The sequence below is a fragment of the Kogia breviceps genome, chromosome 15, assembly GCF_026419965.1.
Source record: "Kogia breviceps isolate mKogBre1 chromosome 15, mKogBre1 haplotype 1, whole genome shotgun sequence".
In the NCBI taxonomy this organism is placed as follows: Eukaryota; Metazoa; Chordata; class Mammalia; order Artiodactyla; family Physeteridae; genus Kogia; species Kogia breviceps.
The window spans coordinates 50,713,236-50,737,282 of NC_081324.1; the positions used below are offsets into that span (position 1 = coordinate 50,713,236).

General features: G+C 45.1%; 1 protein-coding gene across 7 annotated transcripts in view; it reads left to right on the forward strand.

The window, feature by feature from the left end:
- The first annotated feature begins 123 nt into the window (after positions 1 to 123).
- ANKRD29 (ankyrin repeat domain 29) overlaps positions 124 to 24,047 on the forward strand; it is a 44,608-nt gene continuing 20,684 nt past the window's right edge. For 2 of the 7 annotated variants that reach the window (XM_067015987.1, XM_067015988.1), the window contains exons 1-6: positions 150 to 238; positions 3,801 to 3,926; positions 10,818 to 10,928; positions 14,186 to 14,284; positions 18,435 to 18,533; positions 21,901 to 21,999. In XM_067015987.1, coding sequence (XP_066872088.1) covers positions 3,861 to 3,926; positions 10,818 to 10,928; positions 14,186 to 14,284; positions 18,435 to 18,533; positions 21,901 to 21,999 — 474 coding nt within the window. In that variant the 5' untranslated portion in view covers positions 150 to 238; positions 3,801 to 3,860. Of the gene's footprint in view, positions 239 to 3,800; positions 3,927 to 10,817; positions 10,948 to 14,185; positions 14,285 to 18,434; positions 18,534 to 21,900; positions 22,000 to 24,047 lie in introns of all 7 variants that reach the window. The other 5 variants (XM_059040870.2, XM_067015990.1, XM_067015989.1 and 2 more) reach the window with 4 other exon arrangements.

Consider the following 24,047-nt stretch of genomic DNA (forward strand, 5'->3'; position numbering starts at 1 on the left):
CTTCCCCTCTTCTCTCCCCCCGCCCACCCCCCCGCCCACCCCCACCCCCCCGCCCACCCCCACCCCCACCCCCACCCCCGCCGGCCCCCTCTGCGGCGGCGAGAGCGCGCGGCGCCGGGAAGGCCGCCCCTCTGCGGAAGGCGGCGGGAGAGCGGGGGAGGGCTGGGCCGCGCGTCCGGGCCGGAAGCGCACCGGTCCCGGCGGGGCGGCCGCGGACATGTGCAGGATGTCGTTCAAGGTGAGCGCCGCGGGCTCCGGGAGGGAGCACCGGGCGGGCGGCAGACCTGCGGAGGTGGGGCCCGCACCCACCGTCCGCCCGGAGCCGCCGCGGGCCCGCAGGGTGGGGTGGCCGCCGCCCCGGGGGCCTGGCGGGGGCCGCAGGGAGCGACCGGGCCTGGATGGCTCCTGTAGTTTGTGGTCTAGGGCTGCGATGTTTGCCCGAAAGGCTTTCAGTACTTCTGGCTGCAGGTTCGGTGAGCCCGGCCGCGGGGCGCAGGGGCGGCGGGGACTGTCGCCGGGGTAACAGTCAGGCGGGGGCGGGGAAGAAGCCCTGGGTCTGCGCTCCTCTGCGGCCGCCCCTCGCAGGGACCGGGGCTACGGCACCGATGCCCGAACGCCAGCCGCACCACTGCTGCCTCCTCCCCACAGGACTTTTTTTGACCCTGAAGCTGAGTGACCAGCGCAGAGTGGAGCTGCGATTGATTACCAGACTTCAGTGTCCAAAGAGGTTATTAAAGTCATTCATTTAACGCCCACATTTTGGGATGAAAATGAGGTTCATTGATATGCCTCTATTGAAGGTTTTAATAAAAATAGTAGTTAAAATGTATTGAGCACATAAAATGTGCCCGACTCTGAACCAAGGGCATCATGGTGCATCTTCTGAATCCTCAGGAGGACCCACGAGATGGTACTTTGGTGCCCCCCACTTTTTTTTTTCCAAATAAGAAAACTAAAACATGGAGAAGTTAAATAACTCCTCCCACAGCCGTGCAGCCAGTGTGTGAATGGTGTTCAGATTGAAACCCTGTTGTGTCTGGCTCCAAAGCCAGTGTAATCCCACCTCTTACAGTAGCTCGTGTAAGCAGAGGAATGACACAGTGAGATTTGCATATTAGAAAGATCTCTGGCTACGGTTTGGAGAAGAGAACGGAGCTGGGAAGCCAGTCAGGACGATGTTGGGGTCATCTTGTTAAATGGTACCAGACTAGGGCACAGGTTTTGAGGATGAGAGGAAGCAGACAAATGTGAGTGACAGAAATTTTTTTAATCAGCAGAATTCGGTAATTGATGTGATTCACTGAGTTAGGGAAGGCCAGAGAAGTAAAGATAAAATGTTTGGGGTGGGACATGTCAAGTTTAAGGATGGATAGGAGTCCAAGTAGAGATGTTGATTAGACAGATGTACAAACTGGGAGCCCAGGAGAGTAGTCTAGGCAGGAGATAGAGATGAGATTTAGGAGTGAGCAGTGTTAAGTGGTCATTGAACCCTTGGGGATGAATGTGATAGCCCAGTGAGATCATGTAAAGGTAGAAAATAAGAAGACTGGGCTTCCCTGGTAGCGCAGTGGTTAAGAATCCACCTGCCAATGCAGGGGACACAGGTTCGATCCCTGGTCCGGGAAGATTGCACATGCCACGGAGGAGCCTGTGCTCTAGAGGCCGCGTGCCACAGCTACTGAAGCTCGCGAGCCTAGAGCCCGTGCTCCGCAACAAGAGAAGCCACTGCAATGAGAAGTCCGCGCACCGCAACGAAGAGTAGCCCCCACTCACCACAACTAGAGAAAGCCAACACGCAGCAACCAAGACCCAATGCAGCCAAAAATAAATAAATAAATAAATAAAATTTATTTAAAAAAAAAAGAAAGAAGAGGACTGAGGACAAAATCTTAAAGAAGCTCAAGACTTTAAGAATGAGCAGAATAGGCTTCCCTGGTGGCGCAGTGGTTGAGACTCCGCCTGCCGATGTAGGGGACACGAGTTCGTGCCCCGTTCCGGGAAGATCCCACATGCCGCCGAGCGGCTGGGCCCGTGAGCCATGGCCGCTGAGCCTGCGCGTCCGGAGCCTGTGCTCCGCAATGGGAGAGGCCACAACAGTGAGAGGCCCGTGTACCACACACACACAAAAAAAGAATGAGCAGAATAAAGGAAACCCATTGAGAAAATAGAGGAGCAGACAGAAATGTATGAGAAAAATCAGAAGCATGTGCTATCATTAAGCCAAGAATCTGTAGTCTTTCCATAAAGGCGGAGAGGGATGCAGAGTTAAATACCACAGAGAAATCAAACAAGGTTAGAATTGAAAAGTGCACCTTGAATTTAGTAACAAAACAGGCTCTGGTGACCTTGCTGAGAGCAGTTTTAATGCAATGTTGAGTTCAGAAGCCAGATTGTAATAGCTTGAAAAGAGAGTGGATGGAAACCACAAGTGGAGAGAACTCTTTCAAAAAATTCTGTGGGAAACAGTGGCTGCAGCAGGAATCCAGACTTGGCCAAGGGTTTGTTTGCTTTAAAATGGTAGAGACTTGAGTATCTTTAAATGATAATAGACATCTCAACAATAAACAAGACAACCCAATTTTAAAATGGTCAAAGGATCTGAATAGACGTTTCTCCCAAGGAGATATACAAATGGCCAATAAGCCACTGAAAGGATATTTGACATCATTAGCCAACAGGGAAATGCAAATCAAAGTCACAATGAGATACCAGTTCACACCCATTAGGATGATTACAGTCAACAAGACAGACAATGACAAGTGTTGGCAAGGATGTGGAGAAATTGGAACCCTCATACATTACTGGTAGGAATATAAAATGATGCAGCCATAATAGAAAACAGTCTAGTCATCCTTCAAAGAGTTAAACATAGAGCTACCATATGACCCAAGAATTCTGCTTCTAGGTGTATATGCACGAGAAATGAAAACATATGTCAGGAGCTGTTGGCAGGTTCAATGTCTGGTGAGAACCCTCTTCCTGGCTTGCAAACAGCCACCTTCTGGCTATCTCCACAGAAAGGGGAGAGAAGGAGCTCTAATGTCTTCCTTTTCTTGTAAGGGCACTAACCCCACGATGGGGGCTCCACCCTCAGGACCTAATCTAAACCTAATTATCTCCAAATGCCCCACCTCCAAATATCATCACAGTGAGGGTTAGGAATTCAACATAGTAACTTGGAGGGGGGAGGACACAATCATTCAGTCCATAACATGGTATATCCATACAATGGAATATCATACAACCAACAAAAGTAATGAAGCACTCATACATAGCAACATGCATGGACCTTGAAAACATTATGTTAAGTGCAAAAAGCCAGACACAGAAGGCCATGTATTATATGGTTCCATTTATACAAAATGTCCAGAATAGGCAAATCCATAGAGACAGAAAGTAGCTTAGTGGTTGCCAGGGACTGGGGGAAGAAGGGGGTGATGGGGAGTGATTGTTAATAGGTACAAGATTTCTCCTGTTTGATGAAAATGTTCTGGAATAGTGGTGCTGGTTGTGAAACCTTGAGATTAAACTAAAAACCACTGAATTATATGCTTTAAAAGGATGAATTTTATAGTATGTACCTTATATCTCAATAAAAACGTATTTTAAGATGACAACAGGGAGTGCTGAGAAGGCTTGCTCATGGAGGGGATGATTGAGCTGAGTGCTGAAGTTCTCAGGAGGTGGGAGGGGCAGAGATATTGATGTTTTGTAAAGTGAAGGCCAGGATGCGGTCAGAATTTGGGGTGGGCAGAAAGGAAGGTGCCAACATTTTCAGTGAAGAAAATGTTCATTTTCAGTGAAGAAAATGTCAGGAGGCGACAACTACCTTGAGGTGAGGCAGAGGATGAGAAGGTGGGATGGCCTGTGTCTTGAAGCAGCAGAGATGTGTACACCTTGTGAGAAGGGCAGTGTCTGGAAGCCAGGTGAGGAGGGCCCAGCCCCATTCCCCACCCTAGGGCTGGGGTGGGAGCAGGCCCAGCCTCCACCAGGGAGGCAGAGAAGCTTGGTGCTAAGTGAAGAAGAAAGACGGTTGATTTTCCAGCAAGTGGAGGAGTTCCGAAAGGCACAGAGGGAAGGCTTGAGGGGGAGTGGAGGAGGGGAGCAGAGTCATAGGCCGGTGACTAACCCTGCACTAGCCCCAACTCACATCATGCCAAACATATTAAAATGTACCTTCAGCCCACAATGAGAATAGCAACTTTTGGGAATTCCCTGGCAGTCCAGTGGTTTGGACTCAGCACTTTCACTGCCAGGGGCCCAGGTTCAATCCCTGTTTGGGGAACTAAGATCCCACAAGCACTTTTTTTTTTTTTTTTTTGGTGGTACGCGGGCCTCTCACTGTCGTGGCCTCTCCCCTCGCGGAGCACAGGCTCCGGACGCGCAGGCCCAGCGACCATGGCTCACGGGCCCAGCCGCTCAGCGGCACGCGGGATCCTCCCAGACCGGGGCTCGAACCCGCGCCCCCTGCATCGGCAGGCAGACTCCCAACCACTGCACCACCAGGGAAGCCCAAGCACTTTTATTGTACATTTTTGGAAGGATTTGTATACTATTGCTTTTTAAATTATTTAGCAACAAATAACATTTAATTTATATTTGTCCAGGATTTTTCTGCAATTCAGTAGTTCTTGTATAGTGAGAAAATCAGACCTGCCGATTATATTCATGTGTCAGCGATGTTTTATGAATACCAATTTTAGCAGTTAGTAAAGTTGACAACATGTTACATTTTGTACATACTGAATGAAGTTTTCATTAACTTTGATTTTGGAGCCATAGATTAACTGTTTCATTTTAATCGGCAGCTGACAGGCTTGTGGGCCGGAGGCCCTGGATCTCCAAGGCCTGCATTGAAAAGACCCAGCATTGTTGGCTGAGTCTGTGGGAGGATCGACAGAGCGTTAGAAACCACAATTTCGCTTCTTCTCGATGACTGAGTCACCACTTGTAGGGCTATTTGCTTCTGAACCACGTGGACACCCTTTTTTATCCTTTGTCCATTATGCTGTCAGCAGTCCCTTCTTGCTGGTAGCACTTTGCCTCTCCCGTAAACTTCCTGTTTCACCCTTGGCAACTCCCAATTTGTTCTGGTTGGGAAAAGAGATACATGTTTGTTGGAATTGTTTTTAAAGTAAAAGCAAACTCAAAGTGCAGGTCTGAGTCTTTTTGAGGAATGAAGCTGGTGGATTTCAGTACATTAACTTTTGTCCTTATAACAGCTCTTTCTCCAGGGCTGAGGTTGCCAAAAGTCTGGCACAATTTGGGGGTTAGACCCTAACCCAATGAGGGAGGTCACCATCCCAGGGGAATCATCACTAGATAAAGAATAATACCTAGGTCTTTCTTGAGCCTGTCTTACCCAAGAGGATAAAGCATCTCAATACCAGGCTTCATCTTGGTGATGGAAATTGCTCATGTCTTGGTCAGACGTACAGGAACTTGTATGTTCCGTCCATGTTCTGAAGGTATGTAAATTATCTCAAAATCAACTCCAGTTCATCAATCAGCTGAAATTTTTTGGATGAGCCACAGGAGAATAAATTAACAAAGACATGTATTTTTTTTAACAGCTTTATTGAAATACAGATCACATACCATATAATTCACCCAGCTAAAGTGTTCGTTTCAGTGGTTTTTAACATATTCACAGAGTTGTGCAGCCATTAGCACAATCAATTTTAGAATATTTTAATCACCCCAAAAAGAAACTATATACCTCTTAGCAGTCACTGTATTCCTCCAAACATCCTCGTTTCAGAAAACTGCTAAACTACTTTCTACCTCTATCGATTTCCTCTTCGGAACATATATGTGTTAAACGGACTTTAAACGTGGTCTTGAGTTCTGAGTTTGGAAACGCCAGTGTTATACAGGCCTACCTCTTAGGCAGAATGCCTGGGTGAATAAATCACTTACTTTTTCCTCTTAGGTTTCCTATCACTTACAGAAGTGTAATGATACTTAACAACACAGGGTTAATTCTCAGTTAGCTTTTATTAAGCACTTCTGTAAATTTCAGCAATTTAGCACAAAGTGACATATCAGAAACCTCCTTCTGCCCGTGGTCTCTCAACCCTCCTTATCCCCTTGTTTAATGCGGCTTCGAACATCAGAGCAATTCATCGTTGAATAAAGCTAATGTTCTTTTTTTTTTTTTTTTTTTTGTGGTACGCGGGCCTCTCACTGTTGTGGCCTCTCCCGTTGCGGAGCACAGGCTCCAGACGCGCAGGCTCAGCGGCCATGGCTCACGGGCCCAGCCGCTCCACAGCATGTGGGATCCTCCCGGACCGGGGCACGAACCCATGTCCCCCGCATCAGCAGGCGGACTCTCAACCACTGCACCACCAGGGAAGCCCAGCTAATGTTCTCTTGATTAGATTAATTATACAAATGAAATCCACATTATTCTCAACCCTTTTTTAAACCAATAGTTTAGATCACTAGCCCCTCTTAGCTTTTAATCAGAATTCCAGTTCTGTACAAGTAACAACTTCCCTTCTGTGTTTCTCTCCCCTTCCTTCCTGTATTTAATTTCTGGTAGTGTGCTAATGACCACTGTGTGAGCCAAAATTCTGGCAGCAAATAGGGGGAAAAAAGAGAAGGGAAGATGGCATTTGTGGAAGGTTATACTCAGGTTTTCTCACAGTGGATAAGATATAGGATCTCAGACTGACCCAAACAGAGTTGGGTTTGAATCCCGTTACTTCCTAGGTGGATGACCTTACATAAGTCACTTCTGTGCCTCAGTTTCCTCATCTTAAAAATGGGAACAGTAACACCTACCTCATGGGGTTGTTCTGGGAATTAAAAGCGTTAGAACAGTGAGAGTACTCAGCAAACTGCCTGATACAGAGCAAGAACCCAACATAGGTTGTCACTGCTGTGATGACAATGTCACAGCCAACAGCCTGCTTGCAGAAACCTGAAAAACCAAGGAAGAGGTTAAATAGTAATCACATGTTTGCTTAAGATTTGTGTGAAGCATTTTCACGTGCATCAGCTCCTTTAAAAGCTTAAGGGGCTGCCCTTTGTAAACAGCATTTTATGATTATGTGCAGATTGTACCCAGAGGAGGTTTGGAAGCTAACCAGGCAATGTGGTCTGTAGACCCCAAAGAGAAGGAAGGTCGGGGGACTTTCCATCTTGGCAGAAGAGAACTTGGAATGAGGGTAGGAAGGAGGTCACTGGGGTCCCCACTGCCTATTCCTTGCTGTCTCAGGAGAATTCCACAGGAGGCAGGACAGTAGGACGGCTGAAAGCCCAGCCTCAAGCACCAGACTGCCTGGGGCTGAAGCCTGCCTTGTTGCTTCTCGCTCCTCACTTACGTCATCTGAGCAGTGGGATAATAATGTACCCACGTCCCCGAGCTGTGGTGGGCATTAAATGAGCTAGTCTGCAGAGGATGTGCCACTGGTACGGAATAAGCACTTGGTAAGTATTAGCTCAGGACTCCTGCACTCCAGTAAAATGGGTTGGCCGCAGTGTGATAGGAGAACGTATGCATTGCTTTGCTAGACATTTCCACCTAGATGCCCCATAGGCATCTGAAACTCGGCACGTGCAAAGCTGAACTCATCACTTTTTCCCATAATCTGGCTTTCAACCGGAGCTTCTGACTTCCACGAGTGGCACCACATCCACCAGGCTCCCTCTCCCTCCGCTCCTGCACAGACAGTCACAGACCGGGACTATTCAGTTTAGATCCTTGAAATGTCTCCCGTCTGTCTCATCCTGCTGTCCCCACGATCGTAGCCTCAGCTCACCATCTCTTCCCTGTCTGTACAGTGTCTCCTAACCTTGTAGACACCAGTCTCAGTCTGGCTCCAGTCCTCAGTCCATTCTTCCTGAGGCTGCCACGAGGACCTTCTAAAATGCAAAACTGGTGGTCTCTCCCCACCTTAAAACCCTTCCTTGACTCCCTAGTACCCACCAGATGAAGTCCAAGCTCCATCACATAGCACAGCAAGTCCTTCAAGATGTGGCCCTGATTACCTGCCCTACAGCATCTCTTGCCCTCTCTCCCCGCAGGTCCTTCACTCCAGCCCTTCCGGGCAGTTCCCAGGATGCCCCCATGTCATTGCATCAGCACCCTGCATGCCTGGGATGCTTGTTTCCTACTGGCCCATAAAGCCATTGGAGCAGAGATCAAGGTTGACTGGTACCTCTAGTCCTAGCCCCCGGCCAGTGCCACTGTCCCAAGCACATGCCAGCGACCAAACAAATGAATTCTCCTGGACAAGTCTTTTAAAGGGCTGTGAGGACTGTGCATCTAGAGCTCACATCTCTCGAGCGTTTGCTGTCAAAGTGCATTTGCACTTATTACTTCATTTATCCTTTAACAGCCCTTGACAGAGGTACAGTTGACCCTCCGTGTCTGCAGGTTCCACATCTGCCTATTCAACCACAGATCAAAAGTATTCAGAAAAAAAATTCCAGAAAGTTCCTAAAATCAGAACTTGAATTTGACCTGCACTGGCAACTATTTACATAGCATTTACATGTGTAAGGTATCACAAGTAATCTCGAGATGATTTAAAGTATGTGGGAGGAGATACATAAGTTATATGCAAATACTGTGCCGATTTATATAAGAGACTTGAGCATCCACAGAGTTCAGTATCTGCAGGGGGTCCAATCCCCCAAGGATACTGACTATACTACCACTATTAATATCATTCTCACTTTCCTGGGGCAGAGAGAAGTTAAATAACCTGTCCAAGGTCCCAGAACCGGGAAGTAGCAGGGTCAGGACTTGAACTCAGCTCTCTCTCACCCCAAATCAACTACTCTATCATGCCTCCACCTCCCCGTATATCAAGCTCTTGAGGGAAAATGAAGGATTTACACCTTTTCCCAAAGCTCAGTTTCTAGAACCTTGTAGGAAACCAGGATGTCTAGCCCGTGCAGGAGAGGAATCCCCGAGGCCATCCTAAAGGCAGGAGAGGGTCCTGGCTGGAGAGCTTGTTATGACAATAGAAGTTTGTGGTTTGCAAATGTTTTTTTGAAAGGTATTGGGGATTAAAGTGAAACAACAAAATCACTGAAAATGATTTACAATTTATGACTCTCAAGGTTTCATGTTTCCAGAAAAGCCAACAGAGCTGTTCCATGGTGCATATTAAATTGTCTTCCTGACTCACCCTCCCAAACTTCATCTTGGCCTTGTGCAATCTCTCTATTAACGGGTCATTGTTTCATGATTTATTATACAGCCTTGCCATTGCTTCACCCACTTACTAACAACTGTAACATCAGACCCAGCCTGGTGCAAAAACCACAGATACTGGGTGTGAAAACTCCTGGGACAGTAAAACTTACACCTTCAGGGGAAGCCAATTATTCACCTGGAATTGAAGTTGATCTTTTTCCTCCTAACTGAGCCAGGGAAGCATTCCAAGTATGTTTGTAATCTGCTTATCACTCCCCACTTTGCCACGCTCTTGTCCAAGAATGCACAAGAACACTCAGTTGTGTATGTGCTGAAGAGCTCCTAAAATTAAATCCTCACACCCACAGGTGCTGCCACCACTCTGCTGCCACTGGACTTTCACTTGTGATGGCTCTCTGTGGAGCAGCTGAAAGTGTCAGTGTTTTCTTTTTAACTTAGCATTGGTGAGTTAGGTATTGTATGTAATACCTGATACATATACTTAGAAGACATATTGCATAAAAGACCCTCTGAGTCAGATACGTGCTTTAAGCCCACCCCAAAAAGTGTTTCTGTTAAACAATTTGAATACTAGAAAATTTCCTGAGACCAGCAGAATTCGTTATTAGTACCAATACTCTGAGTTCAGTTTTGCCTGTTGATTCTAACTTTGTAAAGAAGGTGGACAGAAGGAAAGAAACTAGTATTTGTAAGCATGTATGATGTGCTGGGCACCGTATTAGCCAATTAACCTGCATCATTTAATTTTTACCATAAACTTCAAGGCAGATAATGTGATCTCCATCTGAGCGAGAGGAATCCAGGCCTCAGCGGGGCCAAGTCCATTGCCCAGGGCTGGGGTGGAAACCCTGAGCTGTCTGGTTCTGTCTGTCCCTCACCCCCACCAGGGACTGTTCTCTGCAAATTCAAATTGATCTGTTTTAGAGAAGGTGGTGGTACTACAGTCAGCTCTGCAGCTCTGATTCAGGAGAACTATTCTCCAGCTCCGTTCCTTCCGTAGTTGTTCCAACGTTAACTTAGCAACTTTAAAATAACCCAGGAGCAGAGTGAAGGATCCACCCGAGGACTCACAGCAACATTTTCCGCCCAGAGTTCCTTGTTCTCAGCAGAAACCTCTGGCAAGTCCCAGCTGAAACAGAGAAAATTTTGTTGAGGGAAAGTGAGGCATTTACCCAGGCAGCTGGAATCAGGTAGAAAGTATTGAGGGCACAGAAAAAGTACCTGTAAACTCAGAATTGGAAGAGATTTCCCTCTGCTTAGAGGCAAAGAGAGATTTGGCAACACTTCAGGGAGGAAATAACATTTAAGCAGAACCTTGGCCGTGAAGGATGGGCGAAAATTAATTTCAAACAAAAAGGAAACTGTGAACAGAGACACAGAGGCAGGAAAGTGAGGACGTTGGTGCGAAATAAGGGTATTAATAGTGCTGTGTAATCAGCAACACGGCTCTTCATCACAGCCCCATGGCTCGGGTATCTGCATCCCATAACCAAGTACGCGACAATCACCTGTTGCCAGAGGAGCACTCTTTCAAATGATCAGACATCTGGAAGGTCTCCCTTTTGAATGGTAGTGCGTACTTGCACAGAAGTGGTAGTGTTAATGCAGGTCGATTTTAAGATCCTGTTTTGTTTTGCTTCTGCAGAAGGAAACCCCACTTGCCAACGCGGTGTTCTGGGCAGCGAGGAGGGGCAACTTGGCTCTGCTCCGGCTGCTGCTGAACAGTGGCCGAGTGGACGTGGACTGCAGAGACAGTGTACGGACCGGTCCATTCGGTACACGCATGCTGGGAGCTCGCCGTCCCCCGCTGGCATGAGAGCGCCTGCTGAATACCCTTCCTTCACAGTGCTTGTCCGCTTTTTCATATGTTTGCTTGCTTCATCCTTTTCAAAAAGTCCGAAGTACCACGGGGAACTTCAAAACATACTGGGAAAGGCATTACCTGCATAAAACAGGAGGGGCCACAATAGGGGAAGAGACACGTCACTGGGAATCAGAATCGGCCAAGTCCAAGAAGAAAAGAGGGAGGTGATTCAGAACAGAAGGGGGCTACCGCGGATGTGGGAGTTGGGTTTTTTCTACTGAGAGATGGAAGCCTCTACCCAGCCTCTTATCCCTTCCTTACCTTTGCAAACACCAATATCCTCATTGGCAATGAAGGGGAACTAAAAACAGGTCCTCACGCCTACTTTCAGGCATCACTTCGAGAGCCCTTCCCTCCCTGGCTAGAGGCAGCAATTTCTCTGTCCTCAGCAGGACGTCGCATCTCTGGGAACTAAGAGGACTTCAGATGAGGAGAGAGGAGATGTTTTGCTTTTAGGGATTAAATAGAAATGTTTTCACGGGAGCCTTCTTGTCTTCCTGATAACAGGGTGTGCCATTTCCAGCTTTTACTGCACAAATTTGGTAGGTGATGTCAGCCACCAGCCCAAGGGAGGTATCAAAGTTTGCTCTACTTTCCCCCTCCCCCCGGGCATCAGTGCAGGACAGCTTGGGGTGCACATCCAGACCCACTTGTAACTTTCTCCAGCTTGCTCTGTGTCCTAGAGTTGGAGCTGTCTGGCCTGCCCCAGGGGACTGGCTTCCCTCTGGCCTCCAGTAGGGTTTGGCCAGCGGGAGCGTTGGCAGGAATCAGAGGGAGGGAGGACAGGGATGTTGGGGAGTCTAGATGCCCCCCATCCTGTCTGGTAGCAGGCCTCTCACCCTCTCCATCCTGGGAGCCACCACCTGTCCCTCGCGCCTCCGGGCCTGGGCTAGCAGTGCAGCTCCGCGGTTACTCGCTTCCTGTACTGTTCTTTGTAGTTTCCCTACATCCAGAGCATAGCCTTATAAATAGTCTTTTTATTAAACTTGTGTCCAGTTATCCCAGTTTGAATGTTCCATCTGTTCTTTGCCAGGACCCAAACTGATATGGGGTCTTGGGCATCTGTGAACTGGTCGTTGGGTCTTACTTGGATCTTGCTGGGCAGCAGTGCCACACTGGACAGAACTGGAGTGGGAATGCCCGTTTTCATTGTGGCCTCACCCACTGACCATGCTGATGACCACTTTACTCCTTTTTCTTAAAAGTCACCCCTTTTCAGACACCCCCTATGACCTTCTCCTGACTTCCAGCTTTGTGTAGCTTAATACATCCACAGATCCCTCCTCTTTTATTTATTTATTTATTTGTTCGTTTATATTTTTGGCTGCGTTGGGTCTTTGTTGCTGCGCACGGGCTTTCTCTGGTTGCGGCGAGCGGGGGCTACTCTTCGTTGCGGTGCGCGGGCTTCTCATTGCGGTGGCTTCTCTTGTCGCGGAGCACAGGCTCTAGACGCGCAGGCTTTGTATTCTATTTCTCCTTTGTCCCAACCTCTGACTTTTCCTCAATCGACCATGATGTAGAAGTGAAATACAATGTATAAAGGAGCATTTTGGTTATTTGTTTCATTCATCTTCCCTTACTGTAAAATAGATGAGCCTGATGTTTTTTATTTTCTTTTTAAAATATCCAAGTTAAGTGCTCTGTGGTTCTTCTAGCTCATGATTGATTTGTAAATTTTGAGACCAGGGTGACCCATGATGAAAAAATTTTCTCATCTCTCACGCAAAGGATACATTCATAGCTTGCCTGTTCAGACTGCCTTTAAATCACCCTGTTATCAGAATCTTCTGTCTGAATGCTGAATAAAAATGTTCTCACATTCAAGAGGAAGTTAGTAACTCCAAGTTTGCTACTCTAATCTTGAAAAACATGGAGGAGGACGTCCCCCTGAATGATAGGTGGTACAGCCGACACGAAGGTCTTACATTCAAATACCAAATGCAGTCACATGGGGTAGAAGAATATCATAAAGCACTTCTGTGAAGCCACTAGCTCTTCTTGATTCTACCTGTACTTTTACTTATAGCAAACAAGACTTTCCCCAAACTAGGATTGTCTTTCACACGAGTCAACAAAAACCAAATAATAATCTAACATTTACTGAGGCATCATAATATTATTTTAACATCTAACTCTTACTGAATATTTAACATTACTAATCTAAGCACATTGCCTGAATTATTGTTTTTTCCCATTTAATTTAATCAGGCAGATACTTTTACTATTCCACATTACAGATGAGGTGAATGAGCCTTTGAAAACTCAGATAACCAGCCCAGAATCATACTGTCAGTGACCACTCAACTATACTGCCTTCCTACAAAATCCCACAGATGTATTGAATATATAGCATGAGGCTTCTAAGAATCACCACCCCGTACCTAGTGAGGCTTCCTCACAGGCAGAGCCATCTGTCTCTCTCTTATCCTCTCCACAGAAGCAGGCTGCTGACCACACAAAAGAGATGGTTCAGATTAGTTTCGAGCCCTTGAAAACAAATGTAAATTAAACCACAAAAGTCCACTTGAATTGGAATATCAGGTGGTACATCTCAAGTCCTTGAATCTTAAAGCTGGCAGAGACCTTGGCAATCATATCATCCAGCTCCTCATTTTAAAGATGAAGTAAATGAGCCCCAGGAGTTGTGAACAGTGTGCCCCAGGTTACGCTGCTGGTTGATGACAGAGATGGACCCCGGGTCTCCTGACTCTCACTTCTGTAGTCTCGCGTTGCATCTTTACCTGAATCAGTTTGAAAATAAAGAATTCTAAACTCAGAAAACCAACTAGTACCACTTAACCCACTTTTTTGCATTAATAACTGTTTTGGCTCAGGAATCATAAAATGAGGCCATTACATCACTGCTGCCTCAAAATGCAGTAACCATGGTTCACTTGGACTGCGTGTCTGAGGGTAATGGAAGTAAGTGAATGTTTGAATTGAAAATTCCAGCCTCAGCAATTTGTCGTTTGCTTTCTCCTGTTTGGTCTGCATTATAAGATTATTCACGAGACACTTTTATTTACTGCGGGAGATGTTGCGTTCAGCTCGGACGTGTCCTGGGAGGAGCTGACATCTGCGGCATCTTCTCCAGGCCACCTCTCTGATGTCACGTGGCCTAACTGCTCATCTGTCTCTCCCCCTCCCAGCACGGCACAACGCTCCTCATGGTTGCCTCGTATGCTGGCCACATAGGCTGTGTGAGGGAGCTCGTCCTGCAGGGAGCTGACATCAATCTCCAGAGAGAGGTAAGTCAGGTTTTGCACGTGAATCAGAATAACTCAGCTCTATTTGCAATAGCCAGGACATGGAAGCAACCTAAGTGTCCATCGACAGTTGAGTGTAGAAAGAAGATGTGACACATTATATACAATGGAATATTACTCAGCCATAAAGAGAAATGAAATTGAGTTATTTGTAGTGAGGTGGATGGACCTAGAGTCTGTCATACAGAGTGAAGTAAGTCAGAAAGAGAAAAACAAATACCATATGCTAACACATAGATATGGAATCTAAAAAAAAAAGTCATGGGGCTTCCCTGGTGGCGCAGTGGTTGAGAATCCGCCTGCCGATGCAGGAGACACGGGTTCGTGCCCTGGTCCGGGAAGATCCCACATGCCGCGGAGCGGCTGGGCCCGTGAGCCGTGGCCGCTGGGCCTGCGCGTCCGGAGCCTGTGCTCCGCAATGGGAGAGGCCACAACAGTGAGAGGCCCACATACCGCAAAAAGAAAAAAAAAAAAAAAAAAAAAAAAGTCATGAAGAACCTAGGGGCAAGACGGGAATAAAGACACAGACTTACTAGAGAATGGACTTGAGGACATGGGGAGGGGGAAGGGTAAGCAGGGACAAAGAGAGACAGTGGCATGGACATATATACACTACCAAACGTAAAATAGACAGCTAGTGGGAAGCAGCCGCATGGCACAGGGAGATCAGCTCGGTGCTTTGTGACCACCTAGAGGGGTGGGATAGGGAGGGTGGGAGGGAGGGAGATGCAAGAGGGAAGAGATATGGGGATATATGTATATGTATAGCTGATTCACTTTGTTATAAAGCAGAAACTAACACACCATTGTAAAGCAATTATACTCCAATAAAGATGTTAAAAATAATAATAATAATAATAATAACGCCCATGACAGAGATGTGAAGTTCCCACAATAGTGAATTGTTAAAAAGGACTAGAGTACAGTCATCCCTCCGAATACGCAGGGGATTGGGTGCAGTACCCCCCGTGGATACCAAAATCTGCAGATATTCGAGTTCCTTATGTGAAATGGCATAGTATTTGCATGTAGCCTACGCATATCCTCCCATGTACTTTAAATCATCTCTAGAGTACTCATAATATCTAATACGATGTAAATGCTATGTAAATAGTTGCTGGTGCATGGCAAGTTGGAACTTTATGGAATTTTTCTTTTTTAAAAAAATTTTATTGGAGTATAGTTGATTTACAGTGTTGTGTTAGTTTCAGGTTTACAGCAAAGTGATTCAGTTATACATATACATATATTCTTTCTTTTTCAGATTCTTTTCCCATATAGGTTATTACAGAATATTGAGTAGAGTTCCCTGTGCTATACAGTAGGTCCTTGTTGGTTACCTATTTTACATAAAGTAGTGTGTATATGTTAATCACAAACTCCTAATTTATTCCTCCCCACCCACCACATTTCCCCTTTGGTAACGTAAGTTTGTTTTCAAAATCTGTGTCTGTTTCTGTTTTATAAATAAGTTCATTTGTATCATTTTTTAATTAGATTCCACATATGAGTGATATCATATGATGTTTGTTTTTCTCTGTCTGACTTACTTGACTTAGTATGATAATGTCTAGGTCCATCCATGATGCTACAAATGGCATTATTTCATTCTTTTTTATGGCTGAGTAATATTCCATTGTATATACGTACCACATCTTCTTTATCCATTCCTCCGTTGATGGACATTTAGGTTGCTTCCATGTCTTGGCTCTTGTAAATAGTGCTGCATTGAACACTGGGGTGCATGTATCTTTTTGAATTATGGTTTTCTCTGGATATATGCCCAGGAGTGGGATTGTCAGATCATATGGTAGCTCTATTTTTAGTTTTTTAAGGAACCCCCATACTGTTCTCCATAGCAGTTGTGGAAATTTTTTAAAAATATTTCTTTCTGTTGTTGGTTGAATCCATGAATGCAGAACCTGTGGATATGGAGGGCTGACTGTAATCATTGCTTTTTTCCTATATTACATTAAAGCCCAGGTTGCAGACTGCATTGTGTCTAAATAAGGCCCAGGAAGGGACTGTTGGTTGTACTTCAGTCGAACAAATCTTCTAGGCCCATAACAAAACCTCCAACCACATTCCTTAAACACCCATATGTTTTGCCCTGAGCCTAAATCAGTTCTTCCTTCTTTCCTTGGGATGAGATGCTATAGAAGGTATAGGATTTTCATAGAGATCACTGTATTTTTAGAAGGATTGGGTCACCCACCGTTGTGAGCTAGGCTCACTGGCTAGCCTACCTCAGCCATTCTCACCAAACCGTGTTTGCAAAGGGCTTCTCTGACCAGCCATGAGTTAAAAAAGTTCTCTCTCCAAAAGGCATGTGGTGAACATTAGACTAAAATGTGAGCCTGTTCACACAGTCGTTCAAGGGCCGTCTCAGGAGTCCTGTCTAGCCAGAGGATCCATTCTCAGTCCGATGCAGAGGAGCCACGGGGAGGCTGGAGATTCAGGCCTGGGGAGGCTGCATGTATTTCCAAGCCAGTCTAGGGCCTGGTGAGTTCACCTTTGTGGAGACACATCCAAGGTCACACCTAGAGTGAATGTGACCTCAGTCCACAGAGACTCAGATCCGAGGTGGGCATCCAGGGGCAAGCTCCAAACCAGACAGGAGCGCTTGGTTTTCCTTGATCCACTCTTATCAGAGGCCCTGACCTGCAGGTGTTTCAGAAAGGATGATTCACCAACCAAACTTTTGCTTTATCAAGCAAAACACCCTTCTCCCAGGCTGGAACCCCATCCCTGAGTGGAGAAAAGTAAGACACACCATGTGTAAGGTCTGCATTTTCCTGGGGGCATCTAGAAGTCCCTCCCTCTCCCCTCTGGGTGTCACCTTGGCTGTGGACCGTGGGAGAATGACCCTTGATAGATAGCATCTGGACACTGGTTCTCCACAGCCCCAGATCAGCAAGCCTGGGCCTTGAGAGGAGCAGTACGGAGACTACAGGAAATCCATCCAGTCTCCTCCCGGACAGATTCTTCTGAGTAATTTCCACAACACCGAATCATTGTTTTAGGTCATCTTCACTTCAGCTGCTGATTTTCTTCTGGAAGGAAGATGTTTGGGCCCCTTTAGAATTCTACTTTAAAACTTCCCTAATCTTTTTACTTTTCCTCTCTGCTTTACAGCCTTTGTTTATTTTAACTTTAAAGAAAAGACAGATTTTCTCTAATAAAAACAATACAGTCCATATCTGCTTACTCAAAGACTTTATTGTGAAGGGCTAGTTCAACATACTCAAAAATCTCTTAAGAAAAATGGAGAGAAGCTGGGAGAAGAAGAGAAATGTTTGATTTCCACCCAAAGTATGGTTTTTATGGTCTTTATATTTATCTGTTTGGTTCCAACTGCTCAACTAATGTTCTTGGAGATGAAAACTATTGTGCATTGGACACAGTGGCCCTTGAGGACTTAAGTGTGTTGGATTTAGAGGTAACCTGTGTGTCACAAATAACGATGATGTGAAGGTCCCCGGTGACCCCCAGAATTCCCTGAGCCAGGTCAGTCTGGAAATATAGCCAAAGAGAGGCCCTGACCTCACCCTGCATGTTTTGGAAGCTGGAAGAGAGTGCCTGGCTGTGCTGTGGAACTGACGCTTAGAGCAGACTTCTTCCTCGGTTCATCTGTAATCCATTTTGCAATATCAATATTTGTCTCCTGAAGATGTACCTGCCATTGTTTTCTTTAGTTGGCTCTCTAGACACATAGCGTTTGCACACTTTGGTAGTCTCTAAAATTCATGTCTATTAAGAAGGTGAGGGATTTCCCTGGCAGTCCCGTCGTTAGGAGTCCTCGCTTCCACTGCAGGGGACATGGGTTTGATCCCTGGTCGAGGAACTAAGATCCCACACGTGCACGGGGCAGCCAAAAAAAAAAAAAAGATGAGAGTTTTCCTATTCTAGCCCAGTTTCCTCATCCAGACCTTGTTACATCTTAACATTTCTGGAACCCAGCAGCCTCCACACTAGTCGCTTACCTGAACGAGGAATACAGTCTGTTCAAATATAGCCCCCTCCTAGGCTGGAAGTTTATATGCAAGGATTTTGTTTTGTTTTGTTTGCAAGCATATAAATCAAATGTAATGTAACCAAAAGCTTTTAAAACCAGCCTCTCTCTCTCTCTCAGTCAGGTACAACTGCCCTGTTCTTTGCTGCTCAACAAGGACATAATGATGTTGTGAGATTTCTCTTTGAATTTGGAGCATCCACTGAATTTAGGACCAAAGTAAGAGAATTTTCTTGATTTTATACCTTGTTGAAGAATTTCAGCAGTCATGAGTTTTCATTTCTCTTCATCTATAGTATGAATTTTTGCTTTGCTTTTTACAAGATTTTCAAGCCTAAGAAGGTGGGTTTCACAAGGTTAAATTGTAATGATTCACGGGTAGTCCTAGGAATCCAATTCAAAACATGACATTTTTACTTTGGGCTCACAATTGAAGAACTCAGGGTGGGAGGAATTGCTTAGATTCTTTCTTGTACTGGTAACTTTCTACTCTGGGACACTAAATTTTGTTATCAGGATGGATACAGTAGCAGGTGCTTTATAACTTTCCCTGTTTTCATATGCTTTTTTCTGCTTCAAGGTTAATCTCAGTGCTATGATAGGAATTGTTGGAAGTATTAAGCCAATCCTAGTGAATCTGAGAGATTTCTAAGGAGGGTTTGGCAGGCAGTTTACTTTTTGAAATGTCCTCACTGAAATATATAACATATGATTACAGTTTATATAGTTGGGCAAGGAATTGTGGTTCTTCCTTTGAAGAAGTCATTGGTTCTTCATGTTTGACATGTGGATAAGAAAACTGAGGCTGCAGAAAGATAAATTTTGTGTTCACAACATGACTTTTCATGATAATGTTTTGTAGTAGAAGAATTTGAACTGCCATCATGTTGTAATTGAAAACTTATTTCTGTCATAAAAAATTACTTCAGTCATAAAAAATTCCTGAAAATTTGTCCTAGTTGGAAACTTTTAGGTTTTCTTAATTCATTGTATGTGTTTTGTTTGTTTGTTTGTTTTGTTTTTGTGGGTTTTTTTTTTTTTTGCGGTACGCGGGCCTGTCACTGCCATGGCCTCTCCCGTTGCGGAGCAGACTCCGGACGCGCAGGCTCAGCGGCCACGGCTCACGGGCCCAGCCGCTCCGCGGCATGTGGGATCTTCCAGGACTGGGGCACGAACCCGTGTCCCCTGCATCGGCAGGCGGACTCTCAACCACTACGCCACCAGGGAAGCCCTGTATGTGATATTTTGATATCAAGGGAGTTTCCAGTGGAGTTTTTTTTCCTGTTAAAACACTATTAAGTAGATCTGAATTTCAGAAAGGGTTTCTGTCTTTTCTAAAACCTACCGTTGGACTGTGTACATGCCTCCAGACATGCTGAATATAATATACAGTAATCCAAAATACATGTGTACACATATCTTATATTAAATATCATTTTATTTTTAATTACAAAAGTGATACAACTACAAATAAAAAGTAAAGTTCTACAAACCTGACTCAACTCTGAACTACATCAAATGATCGTGTGTGACCACATGGCTGCTTCATTCTTCTTGGCTAACAAGTTAATGCTGGCCTTTGTACACGAGCCAGTTTGTGCTGTCCCAGAAATCCATGGAACATGGGGCCCAGGGCGAGCAGTTCTACATGTTTCCGTTAGGTCAACTGCAGGTGGCCACGAGTTTTACACGGGAAGAAGACGGTGTCAGGAGGCTTTGAGTTTCAATATGATCCTGTCATCAAAACTGACTTTGTGTCAACAACTGTTCTCATTGTAATTGAACCTATGTCCCCAAAATGTGTTTTTTAAAATAAAAGGTATCAGCTCTTCTATGACAATCATCATGTTTTATCTGTTCTCTAAACCCATTAGGCAAAGAGCTGGGAAGATTGACACAACAAAACTTGGAAACGTTGGTGCTCGTTGCTGCTAATATCTTAATAAGCAACTTCTTAATGCCCACCCGCCTCCACCTACACCCATCCCGACCAGCCTCAGCCCTCCAGTCTCTCTACTCCATTCCCCACCCTTCAAAACGTAGCTCCTCCCACCACACAGCCGAGCCCTTGCTGAAGCCTTACTCAGCCATGTGCATCCCCCAGCACCTTGCCTGCCTGTGAATGCGGGACCATGTGCAGCAGTGTTTCTCCAAGGGAGGCCCACCTGCCTCCTGCACCTCACGGTTACCTCACATGGCTGGTCAAATGCCTCTTTCTGGGCCTCACTCTAGACCTGCTGAATCTGAGGCTGGGGCTGTGAGGGTAGCCATTTTGAATAAACACTCTATGCCCAAATTTAGAAACCACACTATCTTATATCTATGACTTGTATTTTAGAACCAGATTCCACGTTCTTGGATTGTTTACAGTTGGCTCAAATGTCCACATACCCATTCACGAGCCAAAGAAAAACACAACAATCCTAGATGGGAAAAGAGAAAGCCTCAGCCCAGCACCTGAGAAAAACCATTAAGAGCTTCACGGACTTCCCTGGCGGCGCTGTGGTTAAGAATCCGCCTGCCAAGGCAGGAGACACGGGTTCGAGCTCTGGTCCGGGAAGATCCCACATGCCGTGGAGCAACTAAGCCCGTGCACCACAACTACTGAGGCTGCGCTCTGGAGCCCACGAGCCACAAGTACTGAGCCCACGTGCCGCAACTACTGAAGCCTGCGTGCCTAGAGCCTGTGCTCCACAAGAGAAGCCACCGCAGTGAGAAGCCCGTGCACTACAATGAAGAGTAGCTCCGCTCCCCGCAACTGGAGAAAGCCCACATGCAGCAGTGAAGACCCAACACAGCCAAAAAAAAAAAAAAAGAAAGGGTTTCAGTTGACCACAAACTCAGTGAGTCACTATTTGGTGTGGTTGGCGTAAAAGCTAATTCTAATTTAGGTGGAGAGATAAAAGTAGAGGAAATGGAACCAAGGAATGTCCCATCAGGCCGCATCTACTTTGTAGTGCTCTGTTGAGTCCTAGCGCCCACATTTTAAAAGAGGTCTGGACAAATTGGCACATGTTCAAAGGAAAATGCAAAGTAGGAGAGTGAAAAGTACATGGAATAGGCTGCAGTTACCCCGCTTTCAGTGCATGCAGATCTCATCCCGTGAAGGCAGGGGCCCAAGAGGGCTACTCCCTAAAAACACCTTAATCTCAGAGACCTACAACTGGGTGGACCCACAGGGAGAAGCCGATGTTTGTCAGCTGGGTCTCTGGTGAAACTACAGGAGATGATTCTGATGATTCCAAGACACAGTTGATTGGTACAGACTTCCTGTCATGTTTCCTTTATTGAGAGGCAAAGAGTTGATTCTCTGTTTGACATGAGAAATTTCTAAATTAATTATAATAACTTAGCAAATAGCTATAATATATCTCAAGCAAGTCACCCCAGTATACAACATAATGATGTCCTTAAGATGAACTCTGTCATGATTATAAAGACAAAGTAAAAGATAAAAGAGGAAAAGTGAGTTTGCTGTTATGTATGGGAAATTCTTTTCCAAAGTTCTCACCATGTGAAGAGCATCTGCTCGTTAAGATTTGTGCTCTCACTGTTTCTAATGCGTTTAAACTTCTCATGACCGCAGGATGGAGGCACTGCCCTGCTGGCCGCCAGTCAGTATGGGCACATGAAGGTGGTGGAGACCTTGCTGAAGCACGGAGCCAACATCCACGACCAACTTTATGTGAGTGTGTTTCAAGGGGGCTCTCAGGGGGACACTTGCTCATTCCCTCATCACACATAGCATCGCAGTCTAAATTCCGATTCCAGAAGTGGCATCTGATGCAGATTATTACAGTTATCAGAGAACTTCAGGGGAGTTGTAAACAGTGTAGAATGACATAGAAATTAAGAAAGTTGGTGCTTAAGATAAGACCAGTGGCTTTAGGCATTAGGATATATATATTAAAAGAGCAAAACACTCAGAGGTCACCAAAGAGACCAGTACTGAAGTCAGAATGTCAAGGGTTAAGAGAACGGGAGGTCAATGAGTGACAGTAGAAGGACAGCACTCACCTGAGAAGTATTAAAACAAAAAAGAGAGAAAGTTGATGCAAGATAGAAGTTTCACTCATTAGTTATATGCTCCTTTCCTTCTTGACAACCATAGACAATATAAATGCATTTACGTTTTATCATAATCAAAGATGTCATTAAAGATGTCAGTCTACTGTATCATTAATTTTGTTTTTCCAGGACCAAAAGCATTATGACATTTAAATTTAAATGTTTCTGACAACTTTTCCACCCTTCCAAAGTTCAATACCTATGAAATGAGTGATGGGGGAGGATCCTCTGGTAACAAACCTGTTGAGGACTTGCTCCAGAATTTCTTGTCTGATCATCTCATGGATCTAAACTAAAAGAAGAACCAATAAAATATTCCTTGGTGACCTGCAGCTTACAATTGTATCAATGCATGTTAGGCATAATAAAGAACAGTTTGAATATGGGTAAAAAAAAAAAAAAAAGTGGCATCTGAGACATCAAAAGAAAAAGATAGAGTTAACCAGATGAGCTTTTTCTATGTAGAAACCCATAATCTTATTTACCCATCTTTGCTCTGCCCTTTTAAATCTCTTGCACATATGATATATTTCATGTACCTATGTAATTAAGAGCTTCAGAAATAATGTGATACATACTTATTTGTAACATGAAAAGCCCAGTGTATGGACTTACTGAAAACCAAAGTAAGTCCTCCTGTTGTAGAGTTATTTGGGAGGAAGAACACAAAAAAGGAGAAATCAAGTTATTTGGAAGAGAAGTGAGGATGGGTGAATGAAGCCCTCTGAAATACATGCACGCCATTGACCCTGAAAGGCATCCACTACCAGTGTGGGTCTGTTTGCAGCTAATTGGCAATTAGCATATTACCCAGGCATTTTTAATGGTCACTCCAATTCCATAGAATTTATGGCAAATGTTATTCTGGTTTTGGAGGAAAAAATAAAATATGGGGAGATTAAGTGAGTTGACAGTCTCATGGTGAGGAGTGGAAGAATTTCTGCTTGCAGCTGTCTAGGAACCATATTTTAGGCTATTGTACCACTAGACATGAGCCCTATGCCCAGGGGTGCCATACTTTCATAGATGTGCAATGGGATGTGTAGGTGTGAACTTTTCCACTTGAACACCCTTTCCAGAGTTTACACAGATACTTCTGACAAATCACCGGCCTCTTTGAAATCCATAGAAACTAGTCTTAGGCTTTGCACTTCAAAATCTGTTACCACTCTGTGAACCTGTAACATTCCTGGTTCAATGACTAAACTATGACTGTGGTCTGAAGGAGTGATTCTCAACTCTGGCTGTCCATTAGAACCAGGGAGCATTAAAAAAAAAACAATTCCACTTCCTGGGCCTGCCCCTGACCAGCTAAGCTGGAGTCTCTGAGGGCAGCTTGGGCAACAGGTGGTTCTGACATGTGCCCACATCTGAGAAACAGGGGTCTGCGGCTCTGTATTTCTTCAACTGTATATAGTGAAGTTGTATCTGAGAGTGTGTATATGTATGAGCAGGTTGAATAGGAAGAGCCCCTGTCTTTGGAAAAGGAAAATGGGTTATGATTTTCATAGCATTACCATTAATAGTCAGCAATCCAAATTGACTGTGGGTATAGATTTTTTTACTGTTAGATAACATTCTTCCATAAGGCTCCTTGAAGCAACGCTTAATTATAGAAATGTAGAGTTTGGGGAGATCCCATTCCCATGGTAAATTCCTCTCTGT